General features: G+C 44.5%; 2 protein-coding genes across 13 annotated transcripts in view; both read left to right on the top strand.

Moving 5' to 3' along the window:
* Sytl2 (synaptotagmin like 2) overlaps window positions 1-9,304 on the top strand; it is a 63,524-nt gene extending 54,220 nt beyond the window's left edge. For all 12 annotated transcript variants that reach the window (XM_048359356.1, XM_048359357.1, XM_048359355.1 and 9 more), the window contains 4 exons: window positions 2,504-2,582; window positions 5,920-6,019; window positions 8,005-8,210; window positions 8,921-9,304. In XM_048359356.1, coding sequence (XP_048215313.1) covers window positions 2,504-2,582; window positions 5,920-6,019; window positions 8,005-8,210; window positions 8,921-9,066 — 531 coding nt within the window. In that variant the 3' untranslated portion in view covers window positions 9,067-9,304. The remainder of the gene's footprint in view (window positions 1-2,503; window positions 2,583-5,919; window positions 6,020-8,004; window positions 8,211-8,920) is intronic.
* Window positions 9,305-15,025: 5,721 nt separating this feature from the next.
* Window positions 15,026-16,956, top strand: Ccdc89 (coiled-coil domain containing 89). The gene has a single exon (XM_048359361.1). It carries the CDS (start codon window positions 15,026-15,028, stop codon window positions 16,160-16,162), a length of 1,137 nt encoding a protein of 378 aa, XP_048215318.1. The 3' UTR covers window positions 16,163-16,956.
* Window positions 16,957-17,856: the final 900 nt, after the last annotated feature.

Here is a 17,856-nt window from a genome sequence, read left to right as displayed (position 1 = left end):
TTAAACCAGAGTTGGGTTTACCGAGCTTGTACGCTCAGTGAAGAAAAAGAAGACTGAAACAGATTATAGGGAGAATGGTGAACTCATTAACACAACTGTGTGTGTGACTTCATTCTTCAGGAAGGTCATGTAAGAAATGCAGTCCTTTGAAACTGGAGGCATATTTTCAGCCTAGCATATGGTCACACTTTGATAAATGATCCATGTGCCACTTGAAAAAGAATATTTCATGGTTGTTTGATGCAATGTCCTCAATCAGCAAGTTAATTATGCTTGCTAAAATCTTTTTTAGCCATACCAGTTTTATGTCTGTGATTACTGGGAATTACCAGGAGAGGTGGTTATGGATTTGTCTTTTCGATCCTTTGGGTTTGGGGGAGGTGGGAGTGGTTGTTCTTCACCACTCTCCATGCTAAGAGTTGAACCCACGGTCTTATACATGCCTGGTAAGTGCTCTACTACTAAGTTACGTCCTCCCAAGCCTGCTCCCTTATTTCTTGGTTTATATATTTTGAGGTTGTCTTATTAAGTATATACACATTTAGAATTGTTTTATTCTTGTCATGGATTGACTATTACTTAAATTTTTTCTCTAGTAATAATAATTACTGGTTTAAAAATCGGCTTTGTCCTTTATTTAAGGTATAATGCCTCAAGCCTTTAATCCTAATTGGGAGTCAGAGATCTGAGTATTCTGGTTCGAGGCCAGCCTGGGCAAAGAAAGGCTTGTGATGCCCCATCATAAGCAGTGGCTGGATGCAGTGGTGTGTGCCTCTCATTCAAGCTCCTGGGCTGCACAATGGCCAAGTGTGGCTGCAGACGTCTGTTGTCCTAGCACCAGGGGAAAGGGTCCAAGTGCAGACTGGCCCCAGGGCCCAAGTGAGACCCTGTCTGGAAGAACGAGTCCCCCGAGATGGGATGACATTCCTGCGGAATGTCTCAGGTGGTAGAATGCCTTGCAAGTGGAAGGCCCTGAGGTCAAGCCTTAGTACTGCCAAAAAGGAATCTATTTTGTCTGTGTTAGTATAGCTCTGTTAGCTTGTATTTAGTTAGTAGTTTGCTTCTATGTTTTGGCTTTCAACCTTTTGAATTCTTATCATTAATATATGCTTTTCTTTTCTTTTTAAAGCTTTGCCTTCAGACTTTGAACTGATGCCTTTAAATCTTTCTTAAAACAAAACATTTTCAGTGTGAGGGTTGACGTGGCCCAAACAAGTTCCCATAGTTAGAAGTAAATATAAGCAATATTATTATTATTACCATTATTTAGTGTATCTATATCACAAAACAGTTCCACGAAAGAAACAGTTCCCAAATATATCAGAATCACTTGAAGCCTGTGCCAGACCTACTGAGCCCAAATTCCTCAGGTGTGCATAGTGTCTCACTGTTAACTACTGTCACACTTCACATCCATACCCGTGTTTTGGAACTAAGGTGCTAAATAGCCAGAATTTAAAAGTGAAATCATCTCTCTTACATGTAACGATAACATCTTTCTTACAAATAATGAATAACATTTGTTTCATGTCTCCTTCCTTCCTTCCTTCCTTCCTTCCTTTCTTCTTTCCTTCCTTCCTTCCTTTCTTCCTTCCTTTCTTCTTTCCTTCCTTCTTCCCTTCTTCCCTCCCTCCCTCCCTCCCTGCCTCCCTCCCTCCCTCCCTCCCTCCTTCCCTTTCTCTTTCCTTTCCTTCTTTCCTCCCTCCCTTTATTTCTTGGGGCCCTGTGCTTTTTAGGCAAGCTTACTACCGTTTGAGCCATGCCCCCAACCACTTTTGTTTTAGCTTCTTTTTTTTTTTAACACAGGGTCTCACACTTTTGCCTTGGGTGGCATCAGGCTCTGATCCTCCCCCTTCTGCCTCTTGTGTACCAGGGATTTGCACAGCTGGATTGTGTAGTACCTTGCCTGATTTTTGAGATGGGATTTCAACTTTTTTGTCTCCGCTGGCCTTAAGCCTCAATCCTCCCAATCTTCAACTCCTGAGTAGCTGGTATTGCAGGCATGAGCTACTATGTCAGGCTAGTCTTCATTATTCTGAAAGATTCCTTTGCATTTGAGCTGTAATTATTAGGTTAGTATAGCTGTGAAAATAAAAGATTTGGCTCCCCTTACCTACAAACACATTCCCATACTATCTTCTATATGGTTTCAAAGAAAATGAATAAAAATAAATGTTTTATTTGTTGATAATGTGTTTTAATCAAAATAAAAGCTCCTAGGACACCTCTCCCATCTTCAAACAAGCCATTCTTATTTCTTCAGCATCCGTGATACTGAAAGGCCGTGCAAGGCTCTCTGGGTGCCGGGCAGTTTTCTGGGATGCATGACGTTGTTTGTCCAGTCATGGAGACAACAGCCTAGCTCTCATGTGCAAGGACATTTTCATTAAGGGCTCTGAGGTGATACCTCGTCCCAGATATGAGGCAATACGGTCCTGTAGTGCAGCACAAACAGGACGCACAGTCTGTGCCCGGCACCTGCTGATGGTCCTTCCTTCCTCAGACAGCACCAGTTGCCCTGGAAGCAGAAAACAGAGGTGAAATGAAGCTAGCTCTCCAGTATGTTCCGGAGCCAAACCCTGGTGAGTAATGCTTTTCTATCCTCTATCTTTCCCCTCTCCAAAGCTGCTTTCAGGTCCTGTTATATTTTCACCCATGAAGCTCTAGACACACTTATTAAGTCAATAATACTTTAGCAGACAAAATGATTCAAATATAGTTGTAAACTAGAAAATTCTTGCTTTCTTCATGAAACACATATAATATTAAATTTACAACTTAACCATTTTAAGTGCACAGCTCAGTTCTGTTGCATAATATTCTCCAGAATTTTATCTCACCCCATTAAGCAATGGACTGTACCCATTAAACAACAAATCCCTCTGCCTTCACCCAAGACCTTTTAACCACCATTCTGCTTTCTGATTCTATGAGAAAATTATCATTTTTTTTTCAGCCTGGTATTCACCCTCCTTCTGCAAAAGTCTATGTCTGGGCCTCATAGTTGGCCTTTCCTGTGAGTCTCATGCCAGAGCTGATGTAAGAATGGAGCTGGAGTGTTCTTTTTCACTGGTGGGAAGAAGGATTCATGGAATGTCCTAAGAAATTTGAGCTCACTTGTTCTCCATCCTCAGAATCCCACTAGGAAGTGAAGCTTTATGATCAAGATTGCTAATTACACCCTTGACATCAGGGCCTCATGTTTTCAGCCCAGCTATGGAGCAAAACACTGACAGGAAATGAGTGCTAGGCCTCGTGTCTACTCACCAGACATTCTTCTTACCCATCTGTGCGATGCTATGGGTGAAATGAGGGGTTGCGAACTCAAACGTTTCAGTAATCAGTGTGGCGGCTATTCTATGAAGGAAGTAATGGGTGGTAAGGAAGTGGCCAAACTAAGATAATGCAACAATAGTTAAGTACTTAAAAGAAATAGAGAGCAAGGAAAGTATATCTTGAAGCCAAATTGCATCCAGGCCATTATCTTTTGACTTCTGGATCTTCTTTAAGGGCAGAGTCTTTTGCACATAATTTGTATTCTATCACTTAAGGTCACCATGCATAGAAATGCCAATTCTGGGGCTGGGGATATGGCCTAGTGGCAAGAGCGCTTGCCTCGTATACTTGAAGCCCTGGGTTCGATTCCCCAGCACCACATATACAGAAAACGGCCAGAAGTGGCGCTGTGACTCAAGTGGCAGAGTGCTAGCCTTGAGCAAAAAGAAGCCAGGGATAGTGCTCAGGCCCTGAGTCCAAGTCACAGGACTGGCAAAAAAAAAGAAATGCCAATTCTGTTTCTCTTTCCCCACTATGGCTTGGTGATCAGGGCTAGAGAATTGTGTGTGGTGATGACTCCACCTTGCTCATTTAGTTCTTCCTCCCTACAATGACTTCCTCTTTTCCTCCTCCTGTCAGGTCTTATCTGAACTCCCCTCTCCCCCTGAACTAACTTAGCCATAACCTACCATACCATCTTGTAGCATACAGTAATTCCTTGGCATTTCAAGGTACATATTTATAGTTTTTATTTGAATTAATTTCTCATGTCTAAATATAAAGCATTTCCAAAGGGCATAGATCATTTCATTTCTTGTCACTTTTTGGTCCCAATACCAGAGATTAAACTCAGGGCCTTATAGTTTTGCTTGGCTTTTTCTCTCCTGGATGACAGTCTATTGCTTGAGTTATGCCTCCAGTTCAGCTTTTGTGATGATTAATTGGAAAAAGAGTCTCTTGCTAGCTTCAAATCATGATCTTTATATCTCAGTATAGCTAGGATTACAGATGTAAGCCACCAGCACCAAGCTCTTGTATTCCTTGCATATTTAATGACATTCCTAGCATAGAAGTGAACCCATTATAGTTGTTCACCAAATCCTGTTTGGTTACATAATAGAGGTCTTCTATGTGCATCCAGTCTAGAAAGCAACTTCAGAACAAACCAACTTCTTAGTAAGTCTCTATTCACAATATTAAATATCATATGTATATACAGTATCCCTATAAAGTGTGTAAACACACTGCTGCTCATGGCTTATGCCTGTAATTCTAGCTACTCAGGAAGCTGAGATCTGAGAGGATTGAGGTTCAAAGCCAGTCTGGGCAGGAAAGTCAGTGAGACTCCTTTTTCCAATTAAACACCAAAATGCCACAAGTAGAGCTGTGGCTCAAGTGGTTGAGCAAAAACAGCTCAGGTACATTGCTGAGGCCCTGAGTTCAAGCCTAAGGACTGACACAAAAAATATATGCATGTATGTATGTGTGTGCGTATGTATGTATGTATATATGTATGTATGTATGATATATTTAAACACTATTGACAGTAAAAAAAATGCCAGTATGTTAGCCAAAATCTATATTGATTATACTTAAATATGCTTAAAATACCTTCTACTAGCACCAACTGATATTAGGATTAATGTTTGAAAAAACTAACATTTTGTTGAGATGTTTTGAATTAACTATGAGTAGACAGTTCACGTCGCTCTTATCTTGTTGAACCAAGAAAAAAAAACCCTCAATAAACCTCTCATGAATTATTTACTTATGAATCCTGGGGCTTGAACTCAGGGCCTGGGTGCTGGCCCTGAGCTTTTTTGCTCAGGTCTAGTATTCTACCACTTGAGCTACATTCTACTTCTGGCTTTTGATGGTTAGTTGGAGATAAGAGTCTCATGGAGTTTCTTGCCTAGGCTGCCTTCGAACTGTAATCCTCAGATCTCAGCCTCCTCATTAGCTAGGATTATAGGCATAAGCCACCAGTGCCCAGTTTATAAATTATTTTTATAAACTATCTGAGCTCTTTACAGCCAGACTATGAAAGATATAGTGAAGAGCAACTAGAAGCTGGGTGCTGGTGGCTCACACCTATAATCCTAGCTACACAGGAGGCTGAGCTCCCAAGGACTGTGCTTTGAAGCCATCCTGGGCAGAAAACTCTGTGAGTCTCCGTCTGCAACACAACCCACAGAAAGTCAGGCTGAAGGTGTGGTTCAAGTGATAGAGTACCATCAATCCTAGCATGAGGCTGTGAGTTCAAAGTCTAGTACCTCAAGCGATAAAAGAGTAAAGTTGAATCAATTCAATACTATCAGGTACTAACTAGAGACACTGCAATATAATTTTTAAGATGCCAACCTGGGGGCTGGGGATATAGCCTAGTGGCAAGAGTGCCTGCCTCGGATACACGAGGCCCTAGGTTCGATTCCCCAGCACCACATATACAGAAAACGGCCAGAAGCGGCGCTGTGGCTCAAGTGGCAGAGTGCTAGCCTTGAGCGGGAAGAAGCCAGGGACAGTGCTCAGGCCCTGAGTCCAAGGCCCAGGACTGGCCAAAAAAAAAAAAAAAGATGCCAACCTGGAATGCAAGATGATTAAAAAGAGAAATAGAAGTAAACATTTTCTGTCATTGTGTTATAGGTAAAAAACTTCATACAACCGGAGAGGTGCACATCTGGGTGAAGGAGTGCCTTGAGCTACCGCTGCTGAGAGGAAACCATCTGAATTCATTTGTGAGATGGTAACAGCCTTCTTCAGTTCTCCTTCAGCTTAGCCTTTGCTGGTTGGCTTCAGTTCTCTTGATCAGGGATACTGAAACTCGTCGCTTATAGTTTAAATGAATTTTCTTAGAACAATGGAGACACCAAGTAGAGGAATCTGTAATAGCACCTCCCAAGGCTTTATTTACTTTCTTTTTCTGTCTGGGTACTGGGGCTTGAATTCAGAGCCTGGGTGCTATTCCTGAGCTATTTTGCTCAACTCAGTGCTCTACCACTTGAGCCACAGTTCCATTTGTGACTTTGGGTGGCTAATTGGAGATAAGAGTCTCATGGACTTTCCTGCCTGAGCTGGGTTAGATCTCACCCTCCTGTGAAGCTAGGATTATACACATGGGCCACCAGTACCTGGCAGCTCCATTTAGTTTTGAAATTATAAAGCTAAAGGTGGACGTACAAATGAAAGTAGGGACCTCAAACTCAAACACACGATGTCTTCTTGAGCTTCATCCATAGGTATGGGCAATAGTATCAAGTTGTTGATCAAGTTTTGAAAGATAAGGTATCACACTCCTTGGTTCGCTTATAGAGCAGGGACTTTTTGTGGAACAGAATTCTTCTTTTCCTTTGTCCCATGTTTTGTGATCCATTTGTATCAGTCTACAGATAATTAGAAAATGATTCAATAAATAGAGGCCTACTAATAGTTAAAGCTTAAGATAGCTTAGGTCTCTATTTGGCAACCTTTTTCCTGTTATAAACATAGAAAGTGGCTAGCATCTTAGTCATTAGCTTAGATGTTAGATATTTCTATGCTAGAAATATAAAAAGTAGACATTAATTCAATCTCCTAGCTTTCATCATTTTATTCATATAGATCCTACTGGAAAATAAGCTGTAGCTATTTAAATGTATATGTCCTAAACTTAAGTGCACATGATATTATTTATGACTTCCCCTTTGTTGACTCTTTTTTTAGCCCATCCTGGGGCTTGAACTCAGGGCCTGAGCACTGTCCCTGAGCTTCTTTTGCTCAAGGCTAGCACTCTACCACTTGAGCCACAGTGCCACTTCCAGCCTTTTCTGTTTATGTGGTACTTAGGAATCGAACCCAGGGCTTCATGCATGCGAGGCAAGCTCTCTACCACTAAGCCACATTCCTGGCCACTTTATTCACTCTTTGTAGATGTCAGCTAGTAAGATTTTTTTTTTTAACTTAGATCAGTCTTCCATTCTGAGACTACTGTCATGACTTCTTGTCTTTACAAGAGACATAGTAGAGTTCAGGTATCATAAATGAAACATAAATGATTGCAAAAAAATCATGTTTACTCCCACAGTGAAATCTAGCAAATTGGAGATGATTCTCTTCTTTTTCAATTCTAAATAACACTAGTTCTGTAGGGTAATTAGGAATACACTGTGCTTCTAAGCTTTAAAGAGACCATCCGGCAATTGCTACCATATGAAAGCACTTATTAAATGCAGAATTTGAACTTTATGTTGTGAATGTGTTAAACAATTGCCAGATCAACTTTCTGCAAGTCCGTGTCATCCACTCTCCTTCTGTAGGTGAGGAGGCAGAGGTTGAGAGCTGTTCCTAGCATCTGTAGGTGAGGAAGCAGAGGTTGAGCAGCTGTTCCTAGCATCTGTAGGTGAGGAGGCAGAGGTTGAGCAGCTGTTCCTAGCATCTGTAGGTGAGGAGGCAGAGGTTGAGAGCTGTTCCTAGCATCCGTAGGTGAGGAAGCAGAGGTTGAGCAGCTGTTCCTAGTATCCGTAGGTGAGGAAGCAGAGGTTGAGCAGCTGTTCCTAGCATCTGTAGCTTGTAAGTGGTCATGAAGATTCAAAGCAAGTCTGTCTGCCTTCTCTGCCCTCCCCAAACCACCAGTACTAACTCTCCACGTTCTTTCTTCTTCCGTTGCCAATCCAGTGCTATAGTATGTGGAAATACACATGCTCACTGTTGTACCATCTCAAAATGTCCCCACAATAATGCCTCTTTCTATAGTACCATCCTTCCAGATACCAGTAGGAAAAGTCGCCAGAAGACAAGAGCTGTAGGGAAAACCACCCACCCTGTCTTCAACCATACCATGGTGTATGATGGGTTCAGACCTGAGGATCTGAGGGAAGCCTGCGTGGAGCTCACTGTCTGGGACCATTACAAATTAACAAACCAGTTTTTGGGAGGTCTCCGGATTGGCTTTGGGACAGGTAACATTTGGCCCATGTTTAATTCTCCAAGAGCCACATTCTCCTGGCATGAGGAGAGGTTTTCCGCTTGCTTTGCCTTGTCCTAGTGATAATAGCGAGCTAGGAAGTAAAATGAATAGACTAGTGAAAGAATGTCAGTGTGTGTTCCAGGGACTCTGGGTATGGGAATGAACAGGGCGCGGTGACTGTCCTCCTAGCGCCCAAGTTATTGGTGGGGAATGGAGGAACAGCTGTATAGCATCCTCTACACACACCACAATGAAAGATAACGTTTATGCTTCTTCAAGGGTAAAGATATACTTTGGATAACTATAATAATTAACATCTATGGTGCATTCCAGTCACTGTATTAAGTGCTTTATTTACATCATTCCATTTAATTCCTCACAATAGAAACGACAGTTTCTAATAGTATTCCCAAAGGAACTGATATTCCAGGAAATTGAGTTAACAGAGCGAGGACATGAAACAGAGTGCTCTAGGTACTAAAGTCTTAGCTTCTTTCTGGGGGGCATACAGTGCTACCTTGATCCTGGAGCAGAACTCTCCCAGCTCCTCTCCGTCCCTGACAGATGGGAAGCTAGCCTTTATATTCGCACGAGAAGAAATCATGGCTTGGGGAATTATGGAAATGGTCTTTTTTTTTTCTATGTGTTCCTTACTGTCAAACCTTCCTCAGTGTCTTCTGTTTGTGGTTTATACTTTTTCAGGAAAAAGCTACGGCACTGAAGTGGACTGGATGGATTCTACTTCGGAGGAAGTTGCTCTCTGGGAGAAGATGGTACATTCCCCCAACACTTGGATTGAAGCCACATTGCCCCTCAGAATGCTTTTAATTGCCAAGATTTCCAAATAAGCTCAGAGCCCACAAGCTGCTCCCCTGGAAAGGACAGCACAGGTGGAATCTGGCCTTGGCTGTCTCTGACTCACCACATGGACAGATTCCAGCTTCCTGTCTGCTGCCACTAAAGTCAGTCTGCATGGGTTTCTTTGAGTACAGAGGCCCAAGGAACTTAAATAAGGACAAGACCTCTGACTTATTTGTGACTCTGACATTAAAGAGATTTGACCAAGCTAGGAAAACTGAATTGGAGATATTTTTAACCAGCAAAATGTTCTAGCTTGCCATCGTGTGCTTTACACTACAATCTTACGTTACAGTGAAGGCCTCCTACTCAATTACTGAGATTCTTGCAGAATTTACCAATTGGTAGTTGGAGAAAAGAGCAACAGAAACACAAGCCCTGGGCTAGTTGCAGAGGAAGAACTTCTGTGACATCACCGAACCACACAAATAAGATAACTATGTACTCTGTCATCACTAATCAATACGGAAGTTACATTAGGACAAGACTGGATTGACTGCAGATTCTGTCTTAAGAGAACGTTCACTTTTCCTCGGTCTCAAACGTACTTTGGTGCCACCCACTGGCTCTAAGTGGAAATTCTTGGCTTATTTTGGCTTAGTTCTCTTTTAAAGTAGGCCTTCAGCCTGCATTCTGCAATGAAGTATGTTAAAAACAAAATGGAACAATCTATATGATTGCTTTTCTCATAACTTTACTGTAGGAAGCAGCATAAAAGTTGTCACATATATGCTTCACAACAAAGTTTTAATTAGAATAAAAGCCATTTAATTTTACTGTACTTTCTGTGGGTATCTAATTTTCATGAAGTATTTTGTAAAACTCTTAGAATAAATTATCATCTGACAAATAACATCGGCAAGTTTGCCTGATTTCATATTTTATTTATTGGTTGAATTTGTGTGTGTGGGGTGTGTGTGTGTGTGTGTGTGTGTGTGTGTGTGTGTTGGGACTCACATCTTTCAGCTTACTGACAGGTACTCTACCACTTTAGCCATACCACACCTCCTGCTTTTTTGGTTTTTTTTTTTTTTGCTTTTGCTTTTTATTTTTCAGATGAGGGTCTAGTGATTTTTCTGGGGATAGCCTCAGAATTTAATCCTCCTCTCTGTGTTTCTCAGTGGTTCTGATTACAGATACTGCCACCACACCTAGCTTCCTGGTTGAGATAGGGAGAGCTCTCACTAAAATTTTGTTTGGCTGGCTTGGAACTGCAATACCTCCTGGGTAGTTGGGATTACAGACGGGAGCCACCACACTTAGCCTTGAGGTCTTATTTTAAATAGAATATTTTATATTAGGAATGCTAACAATCTAAATTCTCTAACAAGGCTAATGAATTCTCTTGAGCTAATGCTTATGCGGAGGTTTTTTGTTTTTTCCTTGTGATACTAGGGTCTGATCTCAGAGCCTTGTGCTTGCTAGGCAGGCCTTCCCTCACGCGAGCCCCTCCCCCAGCTCTTCTTGTGTTGAGGATTTGAGGATTTCTGAGATGCAGTCTTGCTTTAGGCCCAGGCAGGCCTGCACTGTGATCTTCCTATTTCTATTTCCTCATATTGCTAGGATAATGGGTGCACCATTGCATTCAGCTATTGGGTGATATGAATTCTTGCTACTGTGTGTGTGTGTGTGTGTGTGTGTGAGAGAGAGAGAGAGAGAGAGAGAGAGAGAGAGAGGAGAGTCTGTCCCTCAGTCCATCTGTGTGACTCAACTGACCTCCAACTGTAATCCTCCAATCTCTGCCTCCCAAGTAGCTAGGATTACAGACTTTGAATGTTTGGGCTCAGCTTTCTTCAGAGTTGTTACTGTAACTCTTGGTGTTACTTCCCCAACTGAGAAGCTTTGGCTGTATTATTACAAGAAGTATTTTTATTTTGAAAGTTCTTGGCAAAGCCTGGTGCTGGTGGTTCACACCTTTAATCCTAGCTATTCAGGAGGCTAAGATCTGAAAAACGGGGTTTGAAGCCAGCCAGACAGGAAAGGCTGTAAGAATATTATCTCCAGTTAACCAGCTAAAAAGCCGGATCTGGGGTTGTGGCTGGAGTGGTAGAACGCCAGCCTTGAGCAAAAAAAGGGGACAGCTCTAGTATCAAGCTACGAACACACACACACACACACACACACACATACACACACACACATTGGCAAGAATGGATTAAAATTTATTACTTTTTTCTTTTTCTTAAAGATAGCTTAATAGTTATTCTTTAAAAGTTTCCTACAGCAACTTCTGGCAATGTTTTTAGTACGTGAAACATTACTCCTATCTAGTTTGTTTTAAAAAATATCACTGACTTAATATAGGTTTAGGGAACTGCAGAGTCTTATTGCAGATATCCAATAAATGTCATTTAACTACTAGAGTGCTTACCTTTTTCCTCAATAGATACTACAGCCTTGGATTCCTTTGTCAGTAGATCAGCTAACCTCTCCAATGTCTCCCTAAGCACTCAGGAGGAGTAATGGCTCTACTCTCTCTAACCTTGGGTAAAGCAAAGATGAGTTTGGCCTCTGTGGTTTCCCTGAGATATAGAAGCAGCAGAGCAAACCCTGTTCTGGCTTGAGCCTCGTTACAGTACATGATTCCTCTTCAGTTCTTCTTTTGCTAGTTCATTCACCTCCACGCATCCAGCCAGCACTAGAGCACTAATGGCACTGGTTCTAGGTTCCCTGGGCCTACTGGCTGTACTGCATGCTTCCTCCCATCCTCAGATTTCTCTCCTTCAAGATACTAGCGTGCACTGTAGGAACCACCCGTCCTTCCGGCCGCTATGCACAACATTTCCAGCGGCTCAGAAAGTCCAATATTTTTCTTCTGGAAAAGAAAATACAAATCGTAAAGTTAATCTCACCGAGCTGTAAGAAGAAAGCTTGTGAAAGCAACCTGAACTCTAGAAAAAAAAGTTAGGTTAATGAGCTTTTTTGCCAACATAACTTTTAGGCAAAGACTTTGCTGAAAGTTAAGACTTTATTAAACTGGATCACTTTTCTTTTCCTGTGAGTGTGTTAGTCCTGGGGTTTGAACTCGGGGCCTGGGTGCTGTCCCTGAGCTTTTTTGCTCAAGTCTAGTGCTCTACCACTTGAGCTACAGCTCCATTTCTGATTTTTTGGAAGTTCATCAGAGATAAGAGTCTCACACTCTTCCTGCTCAAGCTGTCTTTGACCTGAATTCCCCAAATCTCATCCTAGCGAGTAATTAGGATTGCAAGTGTGAGCCCCTAGTGCCTGGCTAGAGGTGTTTTCTTGAAGTTCGTATTTTAAGCATTTTTTTTCAGTACTGAGGTTTGAATTCAGGGTCTTGCACTAGCTAGTCTGGAATGATAAAGTTTTTAGGCTTTATAATTTCATTTTTTTCCCAGTCGTGGAGCTTGAACTGAGGGCCTGGGCACTGTCCTTGAGCTCCTTTTGCTCAAAGCTAGCACTCTGTGCCAGGCACTGGTGGCTCACGCCTGTAATCCTAGCTACTCGGGGAGGCTGAGATCTGAGGATCCCAGTTCAAAGCCAGCCCAGGCAAGAAAGTCCGTTGAGACTCTTAGCTCCAATTAGCTAGCAACAAACTGGAGGTGGTGCTGTGGCTTAAGGGACAGCTGTGCCCAAGCCCAGAGTTCAAGCCTGACGGACGGGAAAAAAAAAAGTATTTTCTGTGCCATTAAATATTATCTATAAATATTATAATGTGCTGGCACCAGTGGCTCACGTCGGTAATCCTCGCTACTCAAAAGGCTGAGATCTGAGGATGGCAGTTCAAAGCCAGCAGGTGTAGGAAAGTCTGTGAGACTCTTATCTCTAATGAACCACCACAAAACCAGAAGTGGCACTGTGGCTCAAGTGGTAGAACACTAGCTTTGAGCTGAAGAGCTCAGGACGACAACTAGGCCCAGGGTTCAAGCCCCACAACCCACAAAAACAAAAAATTGTAAGGTTTAATGACTGAATAATTTTCTTTTGTATGAATATATCACTTTTTATTTGCCTTTTTTTTGGGGGGGGCTTTTATGTTTCCAGTTTTTCTCTTTCTCCTTGATTTCCATCCTCTTCTCCCTTCTCTTTTTTCTCCCTTTTTTGTTTACTTGTTTTTTGTTTTATTGTTTTATTTAAGACAGGGTTTAATGTTAAGGTTCAGGCTAGCTTTAAATTTGCTACGCAATTCAGGCTGACTTTGAACTTGAAATCCTTTTGCCTCTGCCTCCCAAATGCTGTGATTACAAGCTTGAACCACAACAGCTGTCTCCTAGCTTTTTAATGATTACAAATCATACTTCAATGAAAAGATTTGCATGAAATATTTTCTTTTAGATTACTTCCCAAGCAAAGATTTCCTCTGAAGGGCAATTCCTAGTTCAAAAGACATAAGAATGTTTTAAGTTTTTAATATATACTGTTAAGTTTTGCCAACAGTAAAGAATAGTGCTTATTTCACTGTTCTCTTGCCAGTCCCGGCTGGCAATAAAATAACAGGATTGTTTTTATTAACTTGATACATGAAATGATCTTTTAATTTTCAACTGATAGATCAGTGTTGGGGTTCAATGCACAGGCATTTCTATTCCCCTGTTTGTGAACTTATTCATTTCTCAGTTGGCCTTGTAATGTTTTACTAATATATATGATAAAATGTCTGACGTGCTCATTATGGGTATTTCTCTCAATTTGATTTTCATTTCTGCTGTCCATTTCATACATATTTGCCTGACTCCTTCCACTGGGCCCGGCATTGGCCTCGTCTCCAAGAATGAAGCAAATGGGCACCGCACTTGCCATTCACGCTGTCGAGATGCACGCGACTGCAGGAGCGCCTTCCTGTGCCCGCTGCAAATAACAAGGAGGCAACTGTGGATGCAATGAAAGAGGCGAGTGGACAGCTCTGGACATGGGGACCACAAAAGGCCTTCCGAGGAGGTAACTGCTGAACAATAAAAAACTGAGTACACTGGCTATGGCAGGGTGACAAAGTGTCCAGGAAGAGTAGCCCGCCCAGACAGGGCCAGGGCCCTGCTCGGTAGGGGCAGCTTTGGGGGTGCATTTGCTAGGAAGCAGAAGGCCAGGCAAAGAGGAAGAGGCTGCCAAGACTCGAGAGAATACATACCATAGATTTTCAACTCAGTCTAACCTTTTACTTAGGTATCACTTCAGCTAAGAAAGTCCTTTCCAAGCCTTAGATTTGCTGCCTCCGTTTCCTTTTACGTTTCATTTTGAATACTCTGATTTCACTTAACCAATTCACCTGGCGTTGCACTTGATATGTTTCATTAGGGTTTTTCTTTTCTATCTTAAGGCTGTTTGTTCACATTTATATTGTGCCTTCAGCCTTTTTTCCCCCCGTAAACTTATTTTGTTAATGGGTTAACAACAGGAGTGGAGAGGACTTCCTGCAGTATCTGCGGTTCCCAGATCAGGACAGTGCAGGGGGGAATTGCATCACGTTTGTTGTTGTTAATATTTGAATAGGAAACGTGAGCCGGGTCACCTAGCAGGAGGGCGGAGATCCGGGCTGCCCTTCTGCATTGGGAGGTTGCCTGGGTGTGTGGCAGGGTGCTCCTGCAGACGGTCAATTTCCTTTCGACGGACGAAGCGAGGGGCGGAGTCGTCACCCCCAGCCGGGTTGCCTTTCCTCCTCCCAGGTGCCCGGGGGGAAGGCGGGGGAGGTTGGCGTCTCCGCTGCGGGGGGCAGAGGGGGGGGGGTTGGGGTGAGGACGGCAAGCCCGCCCCCACCCCCACCCCCCATCGATCGATCGCTACCGGCTGTTGCTCCGCCGCGTTCCGAGGTCCCGCCCTGCCCGCCCATCCCGGGGCTCGTGGCCGGGGCGCCGGGCGGTTGGCCGGCGCGCAGAGTCCGTAGCAACGCCCGGCCGGCCGGCGGGGGAGCCCGGGGTGGGGTGGAGGGGTAGGGGTGGGGGGGAGCCGAGGGCGGCCCGGGCCCGGCTGGCGTCGGCGGAGGAGAGCGGCCTCATGCCTCAGGAGGACGAGCGGACGCGCGGGATGGACGCCCCGGGCCCGGAAGGACGCCGCGGAGCGGGGGCGCCGAAGCCGGCGAGCGCGGACGACGAGGAGGAGGACGGGGGGGAGTTCAAGGAGCTGGCGGGGCTGAAGGAGGCGCTGGCCAACCTGCGGGGGCTGTCGGAGGAGGAGAAGGGCGAGAAGGCGCTGCTCCTGTCGCGCCTGCAGGAGCAGTCGCAGCTCATCTGCATCCTGAAGCGCCGGGCGGACGAGGCGCTGGAGCGCTGCGAGGTGCTGGAGCTGCTGAACGCGGAGCTGGAGGAGCGGCGCGCGCGCGCGGCCGAGGCGCTGGCGGCGCAGCGGGAGCGCGCGCGCACGCTGGAGGAGCGCTTCCGCACGCTGGCCGACAACCACGAGCGCATGATCCGCTTCAAGGACGAGCACAAGAGCCACAACCTGCGCCTGCGCGAGGAGAACGAGCGGCTCCGGCGGGAGCACGAGCGCCTCTTCTGCCAGGCCCTGCAGGACAAGGAGGCGCAGGTGGCGCAGCTGACGGCCCGCGGCGAGGCGCTGGCCCGGGAGCTGGAGGCGCTGCAGCGGCGCCAGGCGCTCGAGGCCGGCCAGGCGCAGGCCCGGGAGCGGGAGCTGCGGGAGCTGCGGGAGCTGCAGGGCCGCCAGGCCAGCGCCCACGCCGGCGAGGCCGAGCAGCTGCGCGGCCAGCTGCAGGGCCTGCAGCAGCAGCAGCGGCAGGCGGAGGCGCAGCTGGCCCGCGCCCAGGAGGCCCACCGCGGCCAGAGCCTGGAGCTGCAGGCCCGGCTGCAGGCGGCGGCGCGCGAGAAGGAGGAGCTGCTGCAGCTGTCGCTGGAGCGGGGCCGGGCGCTGCAGGCCCGGCAGGCGGAGATCCGCCAGCTGGAGGAGCGGCTGGAGGGCGCGCTCGCCGCCCGGAGGCAGGCCCAGGAGCGGTTCGAGCAGGAGGCGGCCGCCGTGGACCGCGACGCGCGGGTGCGGGAGCTGCAGCGCCGGGTGGACGGGATCCAGAAAGCCTACGACGAGCTCCGGCTGCAGTCGGAGGCCTTCCGAAAGCACAGCCTGGACCTGCTGAGCAAGGAGCGGGAGCTCAACGCCAAGCTGCGCCACCTCTTCCCCTAGGGAGGCGCCCCCCCCCCCGTCCCCCCCTTAGCTCCAGTGATGCATCCCACCGAGGGCAAGGATGCTGCATCCCACCGAGGGCAAAGATCTACTCTGCGGCTTCAATTTTTCAAGTACAAAAAACAAACAAACAAAAAAAACCCCAAGCATCTCAGTGGAAAGCTGCTCCGATGTTGTTGCGACGGTGCTAAAGCAAACACCGAATTCCAGTTATGCAACCTTGAATACACAAGATTTTACCAGCGACCCCTCTGTGCCTTTGACGTCTTGCTAAATTGTGCTCTGTGTATCTCCCACCCCTCATCACGTCCTCATTAGCAATCTCAGATGGGGCCATACATCCTGAGGGTCTTTTTTTTTTTTTTTTAAGTTGAATCAGGATTGAGATGTATCATGATGGAAAACAAGTAGGTAGAACACTTGACCCATTTAGATAGATGGTTCCTAGGCCCTGTAGTGAAAGATAATAAGCCAACAGATGTTAGAAGAAGAGAGTAGGAATGTTGTGCAGGGAACGGGTCGGATTTTATTTTGCATTAGCTTGGCAACAGTTTAGATCATTATTTACCAAAGCTAACTTTTACGTTCGTTCCATAGTTAGTGGTGTGATTTAAATTAGTTACATCAACCAAGTTTTAAGTTTTCCTAAAAGCGGAGATCACATTCCGTTCTCTAAGTTTCTAAGGATTTAGAAAAACTATCTCAAATATTGCACAATATGCCAATAGACAAAAGGCCTCAAGTCAGTGTAAAAGGTCATAGCAGATGATGACTTACATACTAACAAGGATTGTTTTTCAGGTTATTTTTATTTTTTGCCAGTCCTGGGGCTTGAACTGGCGCTTCTTTTCGCTCCAGGCTAGCACTCTACCACTTGAGCCACACCGCCACTTCCAGCTTTTTCTGTTTATGTGGTGTTGAGTAATCAAACCCAGGGCCTCATGCATGCTAGGCAAGCACTTTACTGCTAAGCCACATTCCCAGCCCCCGTTTTCAGTTTCTAGTAGTATACTTTCTTGCAATTAACTTTTTCCTTTTAAAAATTTAAGCTGATTATATATATGAATATTTAAGGCACTTTTGTAAGAGCACACCAATTTTGTAGGAACAGTTATATAAATTTATGTAAGATTTAGAAAGAAAATTCTTTAAGTTTTTAAAGGAAATTGTTAAAATATACCTTACTTTTCATATTTTCCTGTATTAATTGATCATGAATAGATATTATGAATACTTTTTAAAATAGATTGTAATACAGTATGTTTCTCATGCATTTGAGCTCAGTAGTACCAAGAGTTACACACAAATTAGATAAAATATATTACTTGGGGAATTTTAATAAAACTTTTTAAAGTAGATATTTCCTTAGGCAAGTTTGTAAACTATATTTATACTTTTAGAAAGATTATGCATTTAAATACAAAATTTTTTCTTCAAAATGAAACACATTGCTGGCTTAAAAGGACATTTCCTTCCTCTTTTTAAAAGCTTACAAAGAATCAGAATATAGAAACTAATTTAACCCTGAGTATCCTTCATTGAGCCCATACTATTTACTATTAAACTGAAGCAACTTGAATGAATTATATTCCTTAATCCTTATGGGTATTTGAGAAGGTAATTTGTACATTCTTATTTCAAAGAAGAGAAGACAGTTTCAGTAATTTGCTTAAAGCCACTTGGTCATTAGGGGA

The sequence above is a fragment of the Perognathus longimembris genome, chromosome 13 (assembly GCF_023159225.1).
Source record: "Perognathus longimembris pacificus isolate PPM17 chromosome 13, ASM2315922v1, whole genome shotgun sequence".
Lineage (NCBI taxonomy): Eukaryota > Metazoa > Chordata > Mammalia > Rodentia > Heteromyidae > Perognathus > Perognathus longimembris.
The sequence above is the reverse complement of the archived record's forward strand: the minus strand, read 5'-3'. Positions and strand labels throughout refer to the sequence as shown.